Consider the following 22,247-nt stretch of genomic DNA (forward strand, 5'->3'; position numbering starts at 1 on the left):
TACCACCACAAAATAGAAAGCTGTCACCTATCAGACCTTACACCTTACAAGGTTGTGTTGGTTCCTGATGTTTGAGGTGACTGGTTCAGTGACTAACTTTAGTTCTCCCAGCATTCCCGGACATATAGCCTCCAGTTGCCTGAGTTGCCCACTACTCTTAGTATGACCTTGACAGTAACAATCCTATCTTAAATGCCAGCAAGATTTTGCTGAAAGGACCCCATATAGCTGTCTCATATGAGGCTATGCCAGTGCCTGGCAAATACAGAAGCGGATGCTCACAGTCAGCTATTGGATGGAAAACAGGGCCCCCAATGGAGAAGCTAGAGAAAGCACCCAAGGAGCTGAAGGGGTCTGCAACCTATAGGAGGATCAACGACATGAACTAACCAGTACCCCCAGAGCTCGTGTCTCTAGCTGCATATGTAGCAGAGGATGGCCTAGTCAGCCATCACTGGGAAGAGGCCCCTTGGTCTTGCAAACTTTATATGCCCCAGTACAGGGGAATGCCAGGGCCAAGAAGTGGGAGTGGGTGGGTAGGGAGGGCAGCAGGGCAGGGGGAGGGTATAGGGAACTTTCAGGACAGCATTTGAAATGTAAATAAAGAAAATATCTAATAAAACAAGGGAAAAAAAGAATTGGGATTAAAAAAAAAAAACTGGTTTAAAAAAAAAAAACCAAGGCAAACACATTGTAGTCCTGTCCTAAGCAGAAACTGTAGCACTCAATGCAACTTTGTAGACAGGAGCTAAAGATGCCAGCACTAACTGTTCATTCTATTTTCCCTAAATAATTAAAAATATACTTATGGTTAAAGTATTTAAGATTTTATATTTTCTTCTCTCATTTAATGGGATATGATTGGTATTCTTAATGTATATAATATATAAGAGCAGTCTTAATATCTCACACTGTTTAGAAGGAGTTTTATACAGTAATTTATCCAACCATATCACCTTTATGTTTCAATATCACTAGATGGCCTTCCTAACGTGTCATAAAATTTTATATTCTTAAAAAAAAAATCCTATCTTAAGTCACTTAACCTTAACATTCACAACTATCCCAGCTGGTCAGCTGGTTTCTTCGTCACGTGGGACTTCCAGTGTTCTGAAACTGTACGCAGTGCTAGCATTGGGATGCTGCTCCTCAGATGATCCTTCAGCCTGCTGACAGCTCTGTGCTGTCAGAAATCTGCTTAATCACTTATTAGTTTCAGTAGGGAAAACTGCCTTCTAATTTTCCCCCTGCTCTTCTCATAAGTAATTTTCATATAGCACGCAGAGCACACACCTGTCTGCTGAAAGCAGATTGCCAGGCTTTGGTTCTTAGCAGTGGTTCCTTCTTTTGGGGAAATATGAGAGTTGCTTTTGGTAGAATTACTCAGACTTTAAAAATACCTATCTGCTAATACTTTCAAGTAGGTTGTATGTAGGGTGCTCACTTAGGAATACTAGAAGAGAAATCAACTTAAAGAGAACAAAGCAGGCTGGAAGTGTAGATCAGTGTGGTAGAGCATGTGCTTAGCACACCCAAGGACCAAGTTACTTCCCCAGTACCACTCATACACACACACTTGCAGACATGCAAAGTAAGCCAAAGCAACTTGTATTCTTTCTGATTGAGCCTATTTATAGATAGATAGATAGATAGATAGATAGATAGATAGATAGATAGATAGATAGATAGATTGATTTATATATAGATATATACATATATGTGTGTCTTATAAAAATATATGACAGTGTTGTTGAGTCACATCCATTTAGAAATATTTGTATTTATTCTTGAACAGTTACACACACACACACTCATATATATGTATGTGTGTGTGTGTGTGTGTGTATATATAAATAAATAATGTACCTTGACTATATCCACCCAAGCTCTCCTCCTGTCCCACTCTGCTCACACACCCCCAGTATGTGTCCCTCCTACCCTGGTGTCCTCCAGTTTGGAGTCCAGTTTTTGCTGCCTGCATCACACACCTGAAGAAAAGTGACCCCTTGTCCTAGTGCCCATCAGTGGTTAGTAGCTCCTCAGCTGGGGTGGAGCTGCACAGCCCTTCCCCATCCATGCTGGCATCACTGGTTAGGTTGACCTTGAGAATTGTGACTGCACTGAAGTCAGAGTGCACAGCTGCGTCATGACCAGCAGACAGTGTTTCCTCATCCTCTCTGCTGCTTAGCATTTTCCTGTCACTCTTCCAGGACGTTTCCTGGGGTTTCTGGAAGTAGATTTATAGGTGTCTCAGCTATGTACTGACTGCTCCCTACTGTAGAAAGCAGCTTCTCTGACAGGCTGAAAGCAGCACTGATCCATAGGTATTCTCATAAATATTTAGAAGGCAGTTTGACCATGTGTTTGTTTAGCACAAACTGCGGTTGTGTTTCCCTCCTGTCCTGCTTAGGGTTTCTCCTGCAGTGGAAAAACAACAGGGCCATACCTACCTTCATCTTACAGTTCCACGTCCAGTCCGTCATGGAAGGAGTGCAGGGATGCATCTACCTACAGCAGTCACTAATCAAAGACATGCTACACAGCTTCCCCACAGGCCAGTGTGGCGGGGTCATTTTCTCAGCTGAGGTTCTCTCTTCACAACTTCTGTATCCCTAGGGACTGTGACCTCCCTGCCTATGGATTTTTATCTAGGTTGTAAACCAGCCATGGATCTCTCCTATGCACCAGGCCTCAGATGCAGTCAGAAAGCAAGTGGTTATTCCTGTAGTAGTCAGACCACTGGTTAATATTTGTAGGGGTTGTGCTTATTGGTTTTCAAGGATTTTAGGTTTGTTTTGTGGCCCATGCAGATTGTTTCAGTACATATGCATGTGGCCAGAGCAACATGTGTGCATAGATTATGTTGATCATGAATCAACTCTGACAGCCATACATGAAGCCATTACCTAGGCAGATGCTTCTTGGCGGTTTTAATGAATTAACATTTTAATCCTTCATAAGTAAATTTAGTCTGATATGAATATTCTATTGTATTATCTGAGTTGTATGCCTTGGAAGCTGAAATGTTTATAATGATGTAGAGAATAATATATTTTTTTAATTTTTTATTAGATATTTTCTTTATTTTCCTGGTTTCCCCTCTGAAAACCTCCTATCCCCTCTCTCCTCCCCTTGCTCACCAACCCACCCTCTCCCACTTCCTGGCCCTGCCTTTCCCCTTTACTGGGGCATAGAACCAAGGGCCTCTCCTCCCATTGATGACCGACTAGGCCATCCTCTGCTACATATGCAGCTAGAGATAGGAGCCCCACCCACCATGTGATTTCTTTGATTGGTGGTTTAGTCCCAGGGAGCTCCGTGGGTACTGGTTAGTTCATATCGCTGTTCCTCCTATGGGGCTGCAAACCCCTTCAGCTCCTTGGGTACTTTCTCTAGCTCCTTCATTGGGGACCCTGTGTTCAGTCCAATGGATGGCTGTGAACATCCACTTCTGTATTTGTCAGGCACTAGCAGAGCCTCTCAGGAGACAGCTATATCAGGCTCCTGTCAGCAAACTCTTGATGGCATCCACAATAGTGTCTGGGATTCCACTTCACACCAGTCAGAATGGTTAAGATCAAAAACTCAGATAACAGCAGATGCTAGTGAGAATGTGGAGAAAGAGGAACACTCCTCCATTGCTAGTAGGATTGTAAGCTGGTACAACCACTCTGGAAATCAGTTTGGTGGTTCCTCAGAAAATTGGACATAGTACTACCTGAGGACCCAGCAATACTACTCCTGGGCAAATACCCAGAAGATACTCCAACATGTAATAAGGACACATGCTCCACTATGTTCATAGCAGCCTTATTTATAATAGCCAGAAACCAGAAAGAACCCAGACGTCCCTCAACAGAGGAATGGATACAGAAAATGTGATACATTTACACAATGGAGTACTATGCAGCTATTAAAAACAATGAATTTATGAAATTCTTCGGCAAATGGATGTATCTGGAGTATATCATCCTGAGTGTGGTAGCCCAATCACAAAAGAACACACATGATATGTACTCACTGATAAGTGGATATTAGCCCAGAAGCTCAGAATACCCAAGATACAATTCACAAAACACGTGAAACTAAAGAAGGAAGACCAAAGTGTGGATACTTTGCCCCTTCTTAGAAGGGGGAACAAAATACCCATGGAAGAAGTTACAGAGACAAAGTATGGAGCAGAGACTGCCCCACCTGGGGATCTATCTCATATAAATAACACATTTCTAATAGGCTTTTCTCTTGATCTTTGCTTTTTTTCTTTTCCCTTTTTCTCTCCCCAACTATCCCATTTCCCCCCTTTTGGAATCCTTCTGATTCACTAATCTGAAAAGTGTTTTTACTACACAGTAAACCATTTCCTATTTTAATGAACGTCTTGAAGTTTCCTTTTTAAAGAGCATGCTGCTGAAGGCAAAATGACTGCCTTAGCTTACACTGGAAGCTTCTCCTCACGATGAAGATAATTGTTACTGTAGGCCAGAGCTCATTTCTCACTGTATGTTTCAAGAAACATGGGCTCGGGGAGGGATGCTCTTGCCCAGGTCTTTGTTTCAGCTGCAGATGCTTCCTATAAAACAGGGTTGAGTAGCCTTCAAAAGAACCTGCACATCAAAGTGGGATTTGAACTCTTTTTTTTTTTTTTTTAATGTTGCTTTAGGAATGCTTAATGGAATAGAACTAACAAGTTTACTTTCTTCCTGAATATACTGTTATGTTAAAGTTTTTAATTTTTTTACTTCCATGCCTTCTGTGTCTTATATATGGTGGATTAGTTTTATTGCTCTGGAGTGTTCTAACCACACTCATGTTTTATGCTATAGTTGTAGTTCATGTTTTGTATGGCCAGGGGCATTTCCCTTGACTGCAGTTAATTCTAGGCTAAAATGTTTTGAATGAAGCATTATATCGTAAGTTGTAACAGCGTGCTCTTCTCCTCTTCTCTAATGTGGTAATTATTCAGCAAGCTATGCTTAGCTCAGCCACAGTGTATCCTCTCAGGCTCCCTACCACAGCCTTCAGTTCTCAGTTGAACAAATTGTTACTTAAATTATACAAGAGTTACATCAGTCTGGTTTGGTTTCATTTGGGTTGGGTTGGGTTGGGTTTGGGTTTGGGGACTGGTATCTCCACATAGGGATGTCCTGGCCCACTATATAGACCAGGCTGGGTCTTAAACTCACAGAGAGAGATCTGCCTGCCTCTGCCTGTCCAGTTCTGAGAATAAAGGCAAGCGTCACCATATCTACTTATATGCATCTATGATGTACATGATCCTGCCAGAATCCTGTTTAAAGTTCATTATGTCCTGCCTTAGCCTCACCTGTGCTGCTCTAAGTGCTTCTTCAGCGTTGTCATCAGTACTACAAAGGAGTACTTCTACATGGGAAAACCTCCTATAGGGATAGGAAAGAAAAGGTCAAGACAAGGAGCTGAAAAGAAATTGTGGGAGTCTAGTTAAAATAAGTCATTTACCAGGCCGTGGTGGATTATGCCTATAATCCCAGTGCTTAGGAGGCTACGGCAGGAGGATTATAACAAGCCAGGATAATTTTAATTTTAGCCATGCCACAAAGGAGCTAGTGCTTCATAGCAAACGGGAGCATGTGATTGAGTGTCTGCGTAGACACAGCATTGGCCCATGCGCATCTGGATTCTAAGTCTACACCTGCTGGCTTTTGAGGTGCTGTGTGTAACCTCCCATGGGCTGTGCTGATCCAAAAGGATTTTAAGAATGAGCTTCAGTGGGGCTGGTGAGATGGCTCAGCGGTTAAGAGCACTGACTGCTCTTCTGAAGGTCCTGAGTTCAAATCCCAGCAACCACATGGTGGCTCACAACCACCCGTAATGAGATCTGATGCCCTCTTCTGATGTGTCAGAAGACAGCTATTGTGTACTTATTTATAATAATAAATAAGTCTTTAAAAAAAAATGAGCTTCAGCCAGTGGGTAGAAGAGCACAGTTTTAATCCCAGCACTCTGGAGGCAGAGGCATAAGCCAGCTTGGTCTACAGAGTGAGTTCTAGGACAGCCAGGGCTACACAGAGAAACCCTGTTTTAAGGGAGAAAAAAAAAAAAGACAAAAAACTAAAGGAAAAGAATAAGCCTTTCTCTCTCCACCCCTTCCTGGAGGGGTGATTGGCAATTACCAGGAGCAGTTTCAGGACTCCCTGGGTGGCCTTTTATGACATGCTACATGGAGTTTGTTGTAGATGGCCAGGAGGAAGCCTCGCCTCTGCCACAGAGAATGCTGGACCAGATCCCCCTGAAGAACACCTTTTCATGTTCATCTTTGAAGATCTTTCTATAGCAGTCCAGGCTACCTCCACACTTTCCCTCCACTCTGCAGCACTATGTGTCCCTGCGCCTTGTCGCAGGGGTAAGACACAGCTCTGACTTCAGCAGTCACCCGCTCCATGACCAGCTCACCACAGTGTGGTCTCTGTATTCTTAGGTCTGGGAGCATGCCCTGAGTGGTGTCATAGTCGACACTGATGCCCTTGATGGATACACTGAAGCTCTCCTACAATTTACAAATGCTGTCTGACTTGCTGATCACCAAGCAATTGCTCAGGCCTCTGGATTGACGCTCAGTGCCAGATTTGCCCACTTTGGCCTACATGCAGTTCCAGGTGACAGAGCCCTGGGAGGAGACTCCAGTTTCCAGGCTTCCACGCAGCCCAGGAAGACGTGTTGTACCTACCCTTGAATGCTGAGTTGAGAGTTTGCATGAGGGGCAGGGGAAGAGATTGGCTAGGTCCCTGCAACAGGAGGACAGGTACTCCCTGCACAGTGGGCTTTTGTGTATCAGCCTTGATCAGCTTGCCGATGCGTCGCACCCAACAGTGGCAGTGTCTTTAGGAGTTAGGACAGCTGGAGCAGAGGTAAACCCCATTCTGTGCACCTACCTGGAAGTACCCCAGAGCTGGGGCGGGGGGCAGGAATTCCTTACTTGTTCAAGGTCATATCATAAAACCAATTCATGGTGACTAGTTTTATAAAAGTACTTCGGTTGACCACAGACACTCAAGATCATGAATAAATGGACAGGTCACATGGATGGAAGGTGACTCTGGGGATAGAGAGGTGGCTCAGGGATTAAGAGCTCTTGTAGACAGGACCTGAGTTAGGCTCCCAGCACCCATTGGAGCAGCTCATAAGCATCTTTCATTGTAGCTCCAGGGGACCTGGCACCTGTGGTGCGCATGTACTCATGGTGACCCTGTTAACAGCATGCATTTAGTAAGCATTCATCTTTAAGCTAACATCTTGTGCTTTAAAATCTTTCCAGCTGCGTTTTAATTATCAGGTCATAAAACATTAAATGAGTTTTGGCAATCAGGCAAGGTTTTCTCCCATTCTAACTGAGAACTGCTATGCTGCTTGTTCTGTTGGGGGACGTGTGAACTGCTCTGAACTGATAAGGATAAGAATAGTTCTCTAACCCTTGTTTGGGTGCTGTACTGGCTAGTTTTGTGTCAACTTGACACAGCTGGAGTTATCAGAGAAAGGAGCTTCAGTTGAGGAAATGCCTCCATGAGATCCAACTGTAAGGCATTTTCTCAATTAGTGATCAAGGGGGAAAGGCCCCTTGTGGGTGGGACCATCTCTGGGCTCTATAAGAGAGCAGGCTGAGCAAGCCAGGGGAAGCAAGCCAGTAAAGAACAAAACTCCATGGCCTCTGCATCAGCTCCTGTTCCCTGACTTGCTTGAGTTCCAGTCCTGACTTCTTTCAGTGATGAACAGCAATGTGGAAATGTAAGCTGAATAAACCCTTTCCTTCCCCAACTGCTTCTTGGTCATGATGTTTGTGCAGGAATAGAAACCCTGACTAAGACAGGTACTATTGACCTTTTTTAAAAAATATATAATTGTTTGAAGGAACTCATAGTCACTCACAAAGCTTGAGACTTCCCCAAGAGGACACACCACTCCTGTCACGTTGTATGAGTAAGAATTAAAAAGAAAGCTCAAACAAAAGCTTTTGTGTGTGGCAGGCAGCAGTGTCTGGCTCTTTCTTGTCCTAACTACACCTGAGTGTGTAGTAGTTTTATTGAGTTGTCAGTCTAGTAGCACGCATGTGTCTCATTTAGACAGTGACAGAGTCATGCAACCATCACTGTACCGAATCTCAGGAGCACTCACTCACCCCTACTTACTGCGGCCACTAGCTCGGTTTCTGTCTTTGAGCTTTTTGCCTGTTCTGGACATTGTAAGAAACTAGGGTGTTATAATACACAGTGCTTTGTATCTGGTGCCTTCACTTGCATATGTCCCAGACTCCTACTTGTAGATCATGATTGCTCAACTAGAGTAATTTTCGGGGGAGGGTCTTTGTATGGTCCAGTATACAGCTACTGCCAGTTGATAAGCATTTGGATTGTCTCTGTCTGGGGCTGTTCTGACTGTATGCTGTAGCGAGTATTAATGCTGTTTTTCATGGTGATCGCTTATGTTCATTTCTGTGGGTATTTAAAGAGTACAGTTGACAGGCTATATGCCGATTGTTTGTTTAGTGTTGGTTACTGTTTCAAAGTATTGTTAGTGTATTTTCCAAAGCATCTTCACCATATTCCTGCCCACTGTGAATGAGGCTGCCAGCATCCTTGCCAGTGCTTGCTTAGTCTTACCCTTTTTAGTCCAGCGTATTATATATACATGGTCATGGTATATATGTGTGTGATTATGTATATGTCAGCACATCACAGTGCACATGTGGAAGTTAGAGGAAAGCTGTCAGTGATTCAAGCATGATATAGCCTTGTGTGTTCCCATTGTAGCTCCCAAATAATTGACACAAAGACCGATTATGTTTATTCACAAGTGTTGAGCACTGTGACTGCTCAGCTACTCAGGAATTCTAACCCTCTAAGCTGTCTACTTCTCAGCCACATGGTCTTTACCTTCAGTCTGAGTTCTGTTCCATGTGTGTCCTCATGGCAAATGCCTTGGTGGTCTGCTCATCACAGTGCTTCCTGTGCCCTCTGCCTCACGGCCATCTCCTTTCTTCCTCCTCCTACTCCTTTCAGACCCTCTCCCTGGGAACAGAAGTTCAGTCATAGGCGGATCGGCTCTTTATTAAACAATAAGATCACTGGGGAGCCTTCTTTATGCGAGCGATACTGATCCAGGAGATGGTTCAGTTCCCATGACAGTGCCAGCAGCTGGACTGGAACCAGATCTCTGGCCTCAGAGGTCAGTATCTGAATACACAGTGCCCAAGACCAACCCCGTCAACGTTGTGGAGTCATGTCTCTCCTTTCCCTTGTGTGGGTTCTGGGGATGGAACTCAGGTCATTAGGATTGCACAGCAAGCACCTTAACCTGCTGAGCCAGCTTGCCAGCCCCTTTCATCATTTTTAAGTGAGATTGTCTCTCTATTGTTTTGAGAATTCTTTGTATATGCTAGGTACTAGCCTTGTCGGACGTATGATTTGCAAATATATCCTCTTATTCTGTGGACTTTTCTTATTTTCTTGATGGTGACATTTGAAGCGCAGACTCTTCAGTCTTTGGTTTAATCTTTGTTGTTGCTGTTCTTACGTTGTCATCGCTGAGAAAGCCTGGCCTAACCTTGTTAGTCCAAGGCTGCAGGCTTCTCCCTTGGTTTTCTTCTGAGAGTTTTGTGCTTTTACTTCATGACTTTTCGCGTGTTTCATAATAGTCAAGTGCTTTATTTTTAAACTTGCTGTCCTGTAGATTATATCAGCAGTCAGATCTATGAATTACCACTTTTGTTTGCTGCTTCAAAAATTTGGACAAGAATTTTCATATAGTCTATTGATACTTCATTGGGCTACACTGAAAAATTATATACATCATCAAAAAATAATAATATCCCCATACAGTAAGCTTCAGCACTCACTGTAAAACTGGTGGAGCATGTATGGAGGGTGGGCGTGGAAGCCTTTCTGCATCTGTGCAGTCACGGGTTCTTGGCCGGGCTTAGACTCAGCTTGTCTCCTGGGGAAGATATTTGACTGGCCTTCAGAACAGCCCTACTTCTGAGATCAGCGTGGCTGCTTTCACTCAGACGTTTCCTCTTACTGCTGTATTTGTACAAATTGGAAATGCTTCTAATTTATTTTACAGTAATGTCTGTAAAGATAAAAAGTTCATGCAAAACTACCCTTTGACTTTTCAAAAGAAAATAACTTAATTACTTACAGGATTCTTGTATTCATCTAACTTTTTAGTGTGGCTTTCAAGACAATTAGCAAACATGTTAAGTTATTAACTTGAATGAAACTTTATGATTCTCTTAGTATAATTGTTTTGGAGAGAGATCTTTAGTGTATTAAGATAACTATTTCTAGGATTATTAACAATACTGTCTTTACTTGAGTCTTTTTCTATAGCCATGCTACTAAATTTTTCATATGAAAAATTAAACTGGGCTAGGGAGCTGGCCTAGTACTTGATCCATTAATATGAGAACCTGAGCTCAGACCCCTACCTAGCATTCACATAAGCCACATGTGACTGTGTGCTGCTCTAAACCCACTGAGCCCTCTGAGGTCACTGACCAGCTTGGCCAGCTGAAACAGGGACTGACTCTGTCACTGAAAGACCCTGTCTCAAACAGTAAGGTGAGGCTAGAGAGATGACTCAGTGGTTAAGAGCACTGGCTGCTCTTCCAGAGGGCCTGAGTTTGTTTCCAGCATCCACATGGCAGCTAACAACCATCTGTAACTCCAGTCTCAGGGGATCCAGTGCCCTTTTCTGGCCTCCATGGGAACCAGACATGTACATGGTACACAGTCATGCATACAGGCAAAAGACAAAATTAAATGAATAAAACTTTAAAATGTAAAACATAAAGTGAAGTTATTAAAAAAAGAAAAGAACAAGATGACAGCCCCTGGCCTATGTGTACACACAAATACACTGCACATACACACAAACAGTAAAGCAAGTATTTCCAAGCAGCCCGTGTGTTCTATCAGAAGGCTCAACATCATAGATTCCTGTCTTCCGTAGTCCACCATGCTACTCTGCACCACGTATATTATAGTGAAAGGATGTGAGGAGTACACAAACTGTTAACTACATTTGCTTTAACTATTATGTGGCAAACTATATTTGGCATTGTCTAGACAGAATTACAAGTGTAATAATTTCAATGAGACAAAACACACTTTAAGCCAGATGTGAGGATGTATTTGGATGTATGTGTGTCATTTAATCATAGTCTCAATTAAGACTCTGCTGCTTTGGAGATTAAGTGTTCCTGGCTGTAATAATGACAGCTTCAAATCTAATTATTATTTCTTGATGTCGTCGGGAATATTGAGAGGGGCCTGCAGAGTATTTTAGCCAGCCCACTCACATTTCCCTCCATAAGGGATGAAAGGCTTGGGCCCCCGCTCACCTCCCCTAGAGACTTGACTGTAAAGTCCTCAGCATTGTTTAAACCTCTCTGTTATTTTTATTGAATACATCTTGTAATTGTGTGTATTCTTAAGCTAATTTAAATATGAACCTGGTTCTGAAAAGCATGTGATGCACAATTTGACATGCATGAGTTTATCTGCAGTCACGTGTGCTGTGACAGTTTGAAGCCTACATTAGGTTACTGTTGGTAAAGCCTGACAGTGCGCCTGTGTAACACGCTTTCTTTGACTGTGTGCCATGAGCACTTACTTGAATTAATAAAGTATCAAAGGAAGTTGAAGGAGACTGTTAATTACTTTTGATTCTCTCTGTAATTGTTTCTGTAACAACTACTGTTCCCTTTTATTTAATAGTGCTTTAAAAGTTAGGAGTGAAAAGAGTTAGCCTTTGTTACCACATACTGCATTGTTCAGTCTACATTTTAGGAATTATCTATCTTATTATTATGTCATAATAATTAATCATAGGTAACATTTCCCAGCTTATCAGATTGAGGAGAGGACTCCAGTGTTGGATTTCTCTTAGAGACAGTGCTTTGTGTTAGGAGTTGGGATTGCAGTCACACTTGCCTGTTCTGCTGTGCCCTGTACACTGGCCCTTAGCTGGGGTTTGCTATCCACTAATTTCTAACAAGTGCTGTTACTCCAGGTTCCCATGAATGCTGAAGTGTGATTATCTCTTTCTTCATTAAAGAATAATTCAAGCTCTGTTATGAGTTTGAAGCTTGAGGCCATCTGGATTTCTCCTTGGTTTTCATCGTCTTTTGAAATGGAGTTTTCAAAGTTTACATTGGATGTGCTGTGCAATTAACTGCTTTAACTTTATACCTGCTAGGGTGTCTCTCACTCTTAGAACTTTACCTTATGTAACTTGTTAGGGTTTGGGGGGTTTTTTGTTTGTTTTTAGTGGGGTTTTTTTTCCTCTATTTTTGTTCTTGTTGGTGAGTTTGTGGGTTTGGTTTGCTTGCATCTAGTGGCCCAGCCCTGCTCATGGTAGGCAAGTGCTTTTATCACTGAGCTGTGTATGACCCAAGCCCTGAGTGAAGCTTTGTGTTCTGGCTTCCTGGTATTTCCTCACAACACCCAGTTTGCGGTTCTGCTCTCGTTTACTACGGTATTACAGTCACTTGCGTGCTATCCATCTATCCATGAGTTAGCATGAGGATGCCCTTCTAAGTACAGGACAAGTCTTTACTGAGCAGTCCTGATACAGGACACTTGGGATCGTAGTTGAGCTAAGCTCCTACTTGAACATTTCTCCCTGTTCTTCACTCACACTTTTGTTGCAAATGCTCTTTTAAGCTATTTTTTAAAAAGAGGAAACATCACTGCCCTCTGCAGTTCTCCTTATGCCAATCATTATGATGTCCCTACCATTATGAATGGAATGGAAGTAGCTATGGTTTACTATAGAGTCTTTCATTGGCATAGGAAAAAACTCATTGCTAGCAAGGAGATCTGGTGACCTAGCAATTGTCGAGGTTTTTAATTTGGGAAAGTATAATTTGTGAAGAATTGAGTTTTATTATTTTTGAAGATTTTTAATTTAAAACATAGTTATTCTAATGTCTGAGTGATGTTACACCTTCAGGAGACTACTGCTAGGAAATTCTGCCCAGCCTTTAATAAGTCAGCCCCTGTCATCATTAGGTTATGCCTAAGCAGTCTTAAGTAGAAGTCTCTCTAAAACACTGTTCTTTCTTTCCTTTGAAGTAAAGCGGTTTCTAAGTTTTGTTGTCCTGAGCATTATTGTTGTACGACAGAATTTTTCCTGGGAAGACACAACACACAGGTATATTCACTCCAGATAGGGATTTATAGCAGAGTGAAGTATAGACACCACCAAAGTCCAAGTTTATGAACCAGTAGGTTTATTGGGGTTTCTTACAGAAGTGTGGCTGAGGGGCTACTCACTGGAGCAGAAATGGCTCAAAGACAGCTACATCACCAATGCCTTCCCAGCATGAATGGCAGGTCACAAAAGCTAGGAACCTGGGACACCCTGTACAGCCTGCAGACAGCTCAACTGATTGCAGAGTGTCCTTTCCAAGTTCTTCAGTTGGTCTAAACCCCTTTCAGGTAGCTGGTCTGGTCTCAGAGTCATCTTTGCCCCTCAGCTTGTCTGATTGTCTTTGTAGCTCAGCTTCCCTTCAATGGGACTCTTAGCTTTTATTCTTTACAGTGGCAAGAGAGGCCTAGTGAATCTGGTCAGTTTCAGGGACTTCCTGAAGCTATTTTGAATTGTCTTTCTTCCTGCTTGAGCGTCTCTGCAGGGTAGAGTGTTTTGCCCTTATCTGTACACAGCCATGTGTGTTTGTAATGTAGTCACTTTTGGAGAAGTTAGGTCATTGTGTCCATAATTCTATAAGAATGATAACCACCAGCTAGTTCTTTATCACATCAGAGTCTATACTCTTTGACAATACCTTAAAAATCAAGAATAGATGCCTGAGACGCAGACTTGATCATAGTTTGTGAGAGTGTCTCTTACACTGTTTATGTGTTTTCTAATCTCTAAATTACCAGGGTGAGTCTAGGAAATTGGCTGCAGTGAACTGGATTGTCCTGTTGGCACTGATGCAGTATTGGCTGATGGCCTTGGCTGTGTTTGGTAGCCTTTTTCTTTTGCGTTTTCTCTGTGATGGATACAAGCAGCACTTCCCTTTGGAGAACTGTCTTGGTCACCATTTTATGGTGTTGTGTTAAGGTGTGTTACTGTGGAAAGATTTATTGTTACGTTCTGGGATAGTGAAAACAGGAGCAATACTGAGAAGTAACAGGGCATGTGTTTTTCAATACTGGAATTAGAATTTCCTTTTTAATATGTAACCATCACTATTTGGCTTTTCCTGTTTTGCCTGTTGTTTTTAAGTAAGCTTTGTAACTCAGCTACCTCACGTTTCTGCTGCTAACTAGGTATGAGTGACAACAGGATCCCGGAGAGCTCACTCTGACAGTGCTGCTGTCCACATCCCTGCTGTCCCACCCAAGCCTGTTACACCTTCACTTCGTCTCCTACCTAGGCTGTCCCCATGCTGCTCTCCATTAGTGCGGAGAGAGAAAAGGTCTCTTTCATCAGGTCACTTCCCTTACTAAAGGTCTTAAAAGCCTCTTGGTGACCTGGAAGACTGACAGTCCTAAGTGGGTGGTGGCGATGTTAAGTGATTGCCCTAGTCCCTTTTCATTTCTTTTCTTCTGGGGCTTTCCTAACTTTATTATCTTTGTGTAGTTGATCAGTCATCTAGACATGATAGGTTGGGTTTTTTTTTAATGTGTATACTAAACTATAGGCTTTATAAATAAAAAGATAACAATAAATTTTAACTGTGGACCAGTTAGTGAAGAAATCCAAATTATTTCTGATAAGTGTTGCTGAGCTATTGTTTTGCACAATTTGTCTTTATTATTGCTACAAATTCTCAGCTGTGTTGTTTACATCCAGTTTTTAGCATTTATTGTATATCCCTTAAATTGCTCATAGTTACATGGTTTTTTTACTCATGTTTTAGTTTCTGTTAGTTCTTTCAAAAATGTTAGCTCTTTCAAAAAAGACTAAGAACTTCCTCTGATTAAAAGCATAATATCCCCAAAGGATATTTGAAGTCATATTCTTAGATTAGACATATTTTTGTTCTTAGACATTTTGTGGCTTTTTATACCAGGAGGCTTAAAATTAAAACTTAACCTCATAAAATGGACTAACAATTGAGGTGAAAAGAAATAGTTTTCATTTCTTAATTTGTGCTTGGTAGCCTCCCAACAACACACAGAAGAAATGGGGGTGTTGAGCCAGTGTTGCACACCAGCTGCAATCCCAACACTCAGGAGCGGAGTGGGGGCAGGGTGGAAGTGCCAGGCCAGCCAGAGCTACTGATGGCCGAGCTTCTGTACTCTGGTCACTCATGAAAGGAAAATAGTCTTAAAGTGAGCAGAGGAGTGTGCCTCTGAGGAGTCAAGTTTGTCATGATGACTGTCCTGGTGCCTTGTTGTTGAGGGGTAGAACATCTGTCGTGGTGACTGGTAACTGTCCTGATGCTTTGCTGCCCTGTGAACCTGCCACTCGAACAGTAGACTCTTTTGAGAAATTTTCTTTTTAGTTCAATAGTTAATCAGGGTTCTTTGGGGGGCTTGTTTTTTAAAACTATTTTTATTTATACTTGAACAATTTCATATGAATGCAGTTACCTTGATCATACTTAAACCAAATCCCAGTATTTCCATTTCCTTCCATGTCTTCTTTGTTGTTGCTGTCCTCCTCTTCCTCCTTCTCCTATTCCTCCTCTTCCTCCTTCCTCTTCCTCCTTCCTCTTCCTCCTTCCTCTTCCTCTTTCTCATTCTCCTCCTCCTCATCCTCTTTGTCCTTCAGTAACTCCCTCAGTTCGATTAATGCTGCCGGTATGCACATAGGTGTGGGGCTATCCACTGATGCCAGGACATCCTCCCATCAACCACACACTCGAAGAATAATGAGTCTCTTTGAACAGCCAGCAACTGTCAATAACTCCTCAGCTCTGGGTAGAAATCACTGAGCGCTCCCTCCCCTATCCATACTGTAAAGTTGACTGGTTTGGACTTGTCCAGGTAACCATAGCTGCTGTGCATTCCTGAGTACACTGTCCATGTCACATCCAGAGGACATCATTTCACTGCACTCCTGCATTGTCTGATCATGAAATTCTTTCTGCCCTCCACCACCCCCAAAATACATACTTCTGTGAGTTGTGAGCCTTGAGAGTAAGAGGGTTGATAATAGACTGCCTATTTAGGGATGGACATCAGTAACTTACTCTCAGGGCTTGGACCAGTTATGTGTCTCTGTATCACTACCTACTGCAAGAACCTTCTCTGACCACAGTTTAGAGCAGCATTTATCCATAGGTGTAAATATAAGCATGTAGAAACCAGTTCAACAGTGTGGCTGTTTAGCACAACAACCATAGTGTGTTCTCCACTAGGGCTGGTGGCCTCCCCAGCCAGGGAACATTGACCAGGTTTACAGAGCAGGCCTTGGGTTTAATCAGAAAGACTCCCATAAAAGTCAATGCCAGTATTTCAACCTCCTGGGCATATCTTGTGTGGCAGGTCAGTATTGCTGCAGGGACCACCACTGGGTAGTGCTATTGATGGTTTTTCTCCCCCAGTGGCCTGTGTAGCGCCTGCCAGCACTAGGAAAGCTAGCCAGCAGGGAAGAATTTTTCAGGTCAGTTCCAAATTGATTTCTCTATGTCCTACAACTAGAATGTGTGGTGTCTTTACCAATATAGCCTTACTATCTAGTTATGGTGGGCAACCAAGAGCAATGGCAGGACCTTGTGTTGTTTGGGTAGTCTGTGGAGCTAATAACTTGAAGGGAGATATCCCAGACCTAGCACTGAAATCCTTACCTCTATCAAACCTTGGATTCTTGATATGAATTCATTGTTATCAAATGTCTGTTGCCCTACTTACAATAGGCTCATTTCAAAACCTTCTTTTTAAAGATTGAAAAAAGTTTTTTTAAAAATTTGTGTGAATGTTTTACCCATGTGTATGTGTATATGGCACATACATACCTGGTTCTCATGGATGCCAGAAAAGATGGTAAATTCCCCTGGAATTCCCTGGAACAAGAGTGACAGATGGTTGTGAGCCACCCTTTGGGTACTATGACCCAAACCTCAGTTCTTTACAAGAGCAGCCAGTACTCTTAACCCCTGAGTCCTATCTCTAGCCCCTTGGAAAACCTCGAGCTAGGGACTGCTTCTGTATTTGGTGGTTGTGTTGTATCACTACAGTGTCTGAGATTCCATACTTGCATGAGTTTGATTGACTACATTTATGTTAACCTTTGCCCCAGTGATCTCACGTCAGTGACCCTTACAGTTATTATCTGCATTCACGGTTACCCCACATCAGAAGACACTAATGCCAGCTTCATGTTTGTGATCTATGGGTCTGTAGTCAGCAGCAACAGCAACAAGGACTGACTTGCTTGGGTTTATTCCCTATAGACCACGACGGAGCGGCCTTTCATCCAGAAGCTGTTCCGGCCTGTGGCCGCAGATGGACAGCTGCACACACTTGGAGATCTCCTCAGAGAAGTCTGTCCTTCCGCAGTCGCCCCTGAAGGTACGGTGCTTAGCAGCTGCGACACATCGCTGCCGTTTTCTGTTCTAAACCTTTGATTTCTGAGGTTAAGTGAGTATTCTATATTGGCACATTTTAGGAAGAATTTTCCTTACCTTTTAAGGGAAAATCTTTTGTTTTATAGCAATTGTCACAAAACACGAAGTCACTTCTGTCTGACAAAATATACTTCCTGTGCTCTGGGGCTTTGTAAGTACTATTCTCATGCATTTGTATACTTGAAAATCAGTACACATAAACATGTATTTGAGATGCTTGGCACTCAAGAGTGTTCCAAATTTCTTTCAGAAGTTGAAATATTTGCATACATGTAGCGAATTATTTTGCGGATAGAATGTAAGCTTAAATATCAAATTTGTGCACACATACCCACCTACCTATATGCACAGCCTAAAGGTGATTTCCATGGTATTTTTAGTGTGCTTACATTTTTATGTGTGCTGTCACGTGCGGTCAGCTGTGGAATTTTCCACATGTGCTGTTGCGTCAGTGGTAAAGTCAGTGTGGGCATTTCAGATTTCCACCCGAGAGCTGCTATAAATGTGTACATGTATACACACATGCATATGGACATGTATGCGGGTGTCCTGCTGCTTTTCGCACCCAGCCATTGCCCATTAACTCAGCAGTTTGCAGTTTCAGCCTCGTGGTCTATTACAACATTACTGATTACTTATGTAAGAGGAATCGTCAGCCATGTACACCATGTTCATTTACACACCAAGCAGGCTTTCTCACTTAGACCTAGGAGGGAGGAGGTAAGGAATTATTAAACCTTATCTAAGGACGTGGTTTTCCTGAGAAATAGAATTAGAGCCAGTGTAGGCTTGGAGACAGGACTAAATCAGAAGGGGTGACAAGGCACATCATGAACCCAGCACAGAGTTACTGAAGACAGACAAGATTTATGGTCTCAGAGGGTCACTTGCCTCACCTTAGCGCCTAGACTACTATCAGAGCGTCTCATGGTAAGTGTTCACTAACCACTGGAATTCCTGAAGTCCTTGTGTAAGGCTTAGCTCAAGCGGTATTATTTATGATAACTAATTTGAGGTAACACTAAGTTTTTGTCTGGCCTTGGTCACAGTCCCACCTCACTATTTTATAATGTTAGCTTTCATTAAAGGCTTTCTGCCGTTCAATATATTTGATATCTCAGCAGCTTTTTAAAGTAAACTCTACAGAGCTCGTGTCAGAATTTGGAAGAGAACATTTTTGTCCCCTCAGAGTGCTCCCTTCTGCACACTTGGAGCTGTTAGCTGTAAGCAGCCATTGCTCAACTGTCTGTCTCTATGATTTGCCTTTTAAAAAACACTTCCTATAAATTGAATCCTATGCTAAGTAGGCGTGTAGCCCAGCGAAGCGGGTTTGTGTTGTTTGTCTCGGTGGCGTCTTTTTGTTGAGGACTGCTCCTGCTTAGGTGGAATGTCACAGAGAATTCATTACACCTTTTTACCTTTCTGATTAATTCAGCTGTGAACATTGGCATGGATCTTTCTGGGAACATCTTTTCATTTCCAGGACAAATTCCCAGAGGTGGGATGACGGGGACCAGCAGGCAGTGTGCTGGCCTGCTCACTGTCTCTTCCCTGCCATTCCCCCACGGGACTCAGGAAGGCTTCGGTTTCTTCACACCAGTGACATGTTTTATAGTGATCCTGATGACTGTGTGTCGGCATCTCACAGTGATGGCTCTCCACTTCCCTCATTTGAATTTCCCTACTGATAACTCTGTCTGCCGTGTTTATTTGTGTAAGGAAGACAGGCTATCTGGTGTGCTGAGTAAACGACGGCTGCCGGCTGCGGAGCCGCAGCTTCTGATCACATGCCCTTATTTTCACTCCCAGGCCCCCATTTTATTACTTTCCCAATACTCTGTTTTGAGAAATATTTTATATTCTGGAAGAACTTGGGAGGGTTTTTTTTCACACAAAATCTATGGTCTGTCTTTTTATTAGATATTTTCTTTATATACATTTCAAATGCTATCCCGAAAGTTCCCTATACCCTCCCTCCACCCTGTTCCTCTACCCACCCACACCCACTTCTTGGTACTGGCATTCCCCTGTATTGAGGCATATAAAGTTTGCAATACCAAGAGGCCTCTCTTTCCAGTGATGGCTGACTAGGGCATCTTCTGCTACATATGCAGCTAGAGACATGAGCTCTGGGGGCACTGGTTAGTTCATGATTGCAGACCCCTTCAGCTCCTTGGGTGCTTTCTCTAGCTTCTCCATTGGGGGCCCTGTGTTCCAACTTATAGATGCTGTGAGCATCCACTTCTGTATTTGTCAGGCACTGACATAGCCTCATACGAGACAGCTATAACAGGGTCCCTTCAGCAAAATCTTTCTGGCATTGTGCAATAGTGTCTGGGTTTGGTGGCTGATTATGGGATGGATCCCCGGGTGGGGTAGTCTCTGGATAGCCCATCCTTTCGTCTTAGCTCCAAACTTTGTCTCTGTAACTCCTTTCATGGGTATTTTGTTCCCTATTCTAAGGAGGAATGAAGTATCTACCCATTGATCTTCCCTCTTCTTGATTTTCTCGTGTTTTGCAAATTGTATCTTGGGTGTTCTATGTTTCTGGGCTGATATCCACTTATCAGTGAGTTCATATCTAATGACTTCTTTTGTGGTTGAGTTACCTCACTAAGGATGATATCCTCCAGATACATCCATTTGTCCAAGAATTTCATAAATCTACTGTTTTTAATTGCTGAGTAGTGCTCCATTGTGTAAATGTACCACATTTTCTGTATCCATTCCTCTGTTGAGGGGCATCTGGGTTCTTTCCAGTTTCCGGCTATTATAAATAAGGCTGCTATGAACATAGTGGAGCAAGTGTTCTTATTACCAGTTGGAACATCTTCTGGGTATATGCCCAGGAGAGGTATTGCTGGGTCTTCCGGTAGTGCTATGTCCAATTTTCTGAGGAACCTCCAGACTGACTTCCAGAATGGTTGTACAAGCTTGCAATCCCACCAGCAGTAGAGGAGTGTTCCTCTTTCTCCACATCCTCGCCAGCATCTGTTGTCACCTGAAGCCATTCTGACTGGAGTGAGGTAGAATTCTGACGGCTAAATAGTTTTAATTCTGATGGAATTGTATTCAGTTTTTAGTGGGTTGTGTCTAGGGCTTTTTTTATAATGTCTTCTAGTCAGTAGATAATATATTTGTGTGCTTATAAAATAAAAGTTGGTGTGAAGGAGCTCAGAGCAGTTGCTCTGCCTTGGGTCCCGTTTGGAGGCACAGTGGCATTTCCCCATGCATCTAATTCCTGTCGCTTCAGGTTTTGGAAATTGGGAACCTTCGCTGGTTTATGAATACTGTTCCCGCACTAGTTAGAGGATGACAGGCCTGTGAGTGTCCTCACTGCATCCCAGGTTGTGGAACAGAAACTGATTTCCTCATTTGAACTGTGGTAAGGCCCTGCCCATGTTCTCTGTAAGAGCCCTCTTTCCTTGACTAGCTCGCAGGTGGTCTACAACTCACTGTACAGACCACAGCCATCCTCCTGTCTCTGCTTCCCAGGGGCTGGCCTTACAGACATGTGCTAACATGCTTAGCCATAATCTGTTTCCAGAAATTAGTAATTTTAGGTGTATTTCTTTAAATGGCCCTGTGGGATCCTTGATTACTGAGTGTGAGACCATCACATTAAACCCTGTCTCCAGAGTGTAATGAGTGGCCTGTGTTTGCTGCAGGTAGGTACACTTGTGCTTTGTTTAGTAAAAGTAACTTTATTTATTTTTTTTTATCTAATTTTTTAAAATGTTTTTTATTACATATTTTCCTCAATTACATTTCCAATGCTATCCCAAAAGTCCCCCATACCCTCCCCCCCCCCACTTCCCTACCCACCCATTCCCATTTTTTGGCCCTGGCGTTCCCTTGTACTGGGGCATATACAGTTTGCATGTCCAATGGGCCTCTCTTTCCAGTGATGGCCGACTAGGCCATCTTTTGATACATATGCAGCTAGAGTCAAGAGCTCCGGGGTACTGGTTAGTTCATAATGTTGTTCCACCTATAGGGTTGCAGATCCCTTTAGCTCCTTGGGTACTTTCTCTAGCTCCTCCATTGGGAGCCCTCTGATCCATCCAATAGCTGACTGTGAGCATCCACTTCTGTGTTTGCTAGGCCCCGGCATAGTCTCACAAGAGACAGCTACATCTGGGTCCTTTCGATAAAATCTTGCTAGTGTGTGCAATGGTGTCAGCGTTTGGAAGCTGATTATGGGGTGGATCCCTGGATATGGCAGTCTCTAGATGGTCCATCCTTTCGTCTCAGCTCCAAACTTTGTCTCTGTAACTCCTTCCATGGGTGTTTTGTTCCCAATTCTAAGGAGGGGCATAGTGTCCACACTTCAGTCTTCATTCTTCTTGAGTTTCATGTGTTTAGCAAATTGTATCTTATATCTTGAGTATCCTAGGTTTTGGGCTAATATCCACTTATCAGTGAGTACATATTGTGTGAGTTCCTTTGTGAATGTGTTACCTCACTCAGGATGATGCCCTCCAGGTCCATCCATTTGCCTAGGAATTTCATAAATTCATTCTTTTTAATAGCTGAGTAGTACTCCATTGTATAAATGTACCACATTTTCTGTATCCATTCCTCTGTTGAGGGGCATCTGGGTTCTTTCCAGCTTCTGGCTATTATAAATAAGGCTGCTATGAACATAGTGGAGCATGTGTCCTTCTTACCGGTTGGATCTTCTGGATAT

At 42.8% G+C, this 22,247-nt stretch overlaps 1 protein-coding gene and 1 pseudogene across 4 annotated transcripts in view; one reads left to right on the plus strand and one right to left on the minus strand.

The window, feature by feature from the left end:
* The window catches only part of Atg5 (autophagy related 5), a 95,978-nt gene that overhangs the window by 61,252 nt on the left and 12,479 nt on the right, over window positions 1-22,247 (plus strand). For all 4 annotated transcript variants that reach the window (XM_011243108.3, NM_053069.6, NM_001358596.1 and 1 more), the window contains one exon: window positions 17,384-17,501. In XM_011243108.3, the coding sequence (XP_011241410.1) occupies window positions 17,384-17,501 (118 nt within the window). The remainder of the gene's footprint in view (window positions 1-17,383; window positions 17,502-22,247) is intronic.
* Window positions 6,209-6,728, minus strand: Gm19229 (predicted gene, 19229; annotated as a pseudogene).

Source organism: Mus musculus, chromosome 10 (assembly GCF_000001635.26).
Source record: "Mus musculus strain C57BL/6J chromosome 10, GRCm38.p6 C57BL/6J".
Lineage (NCBI taxonomy): Eukaryota > Metazoa > Chordata > Mammalia > Rodentia > Muridae > Mus > Mus musculus.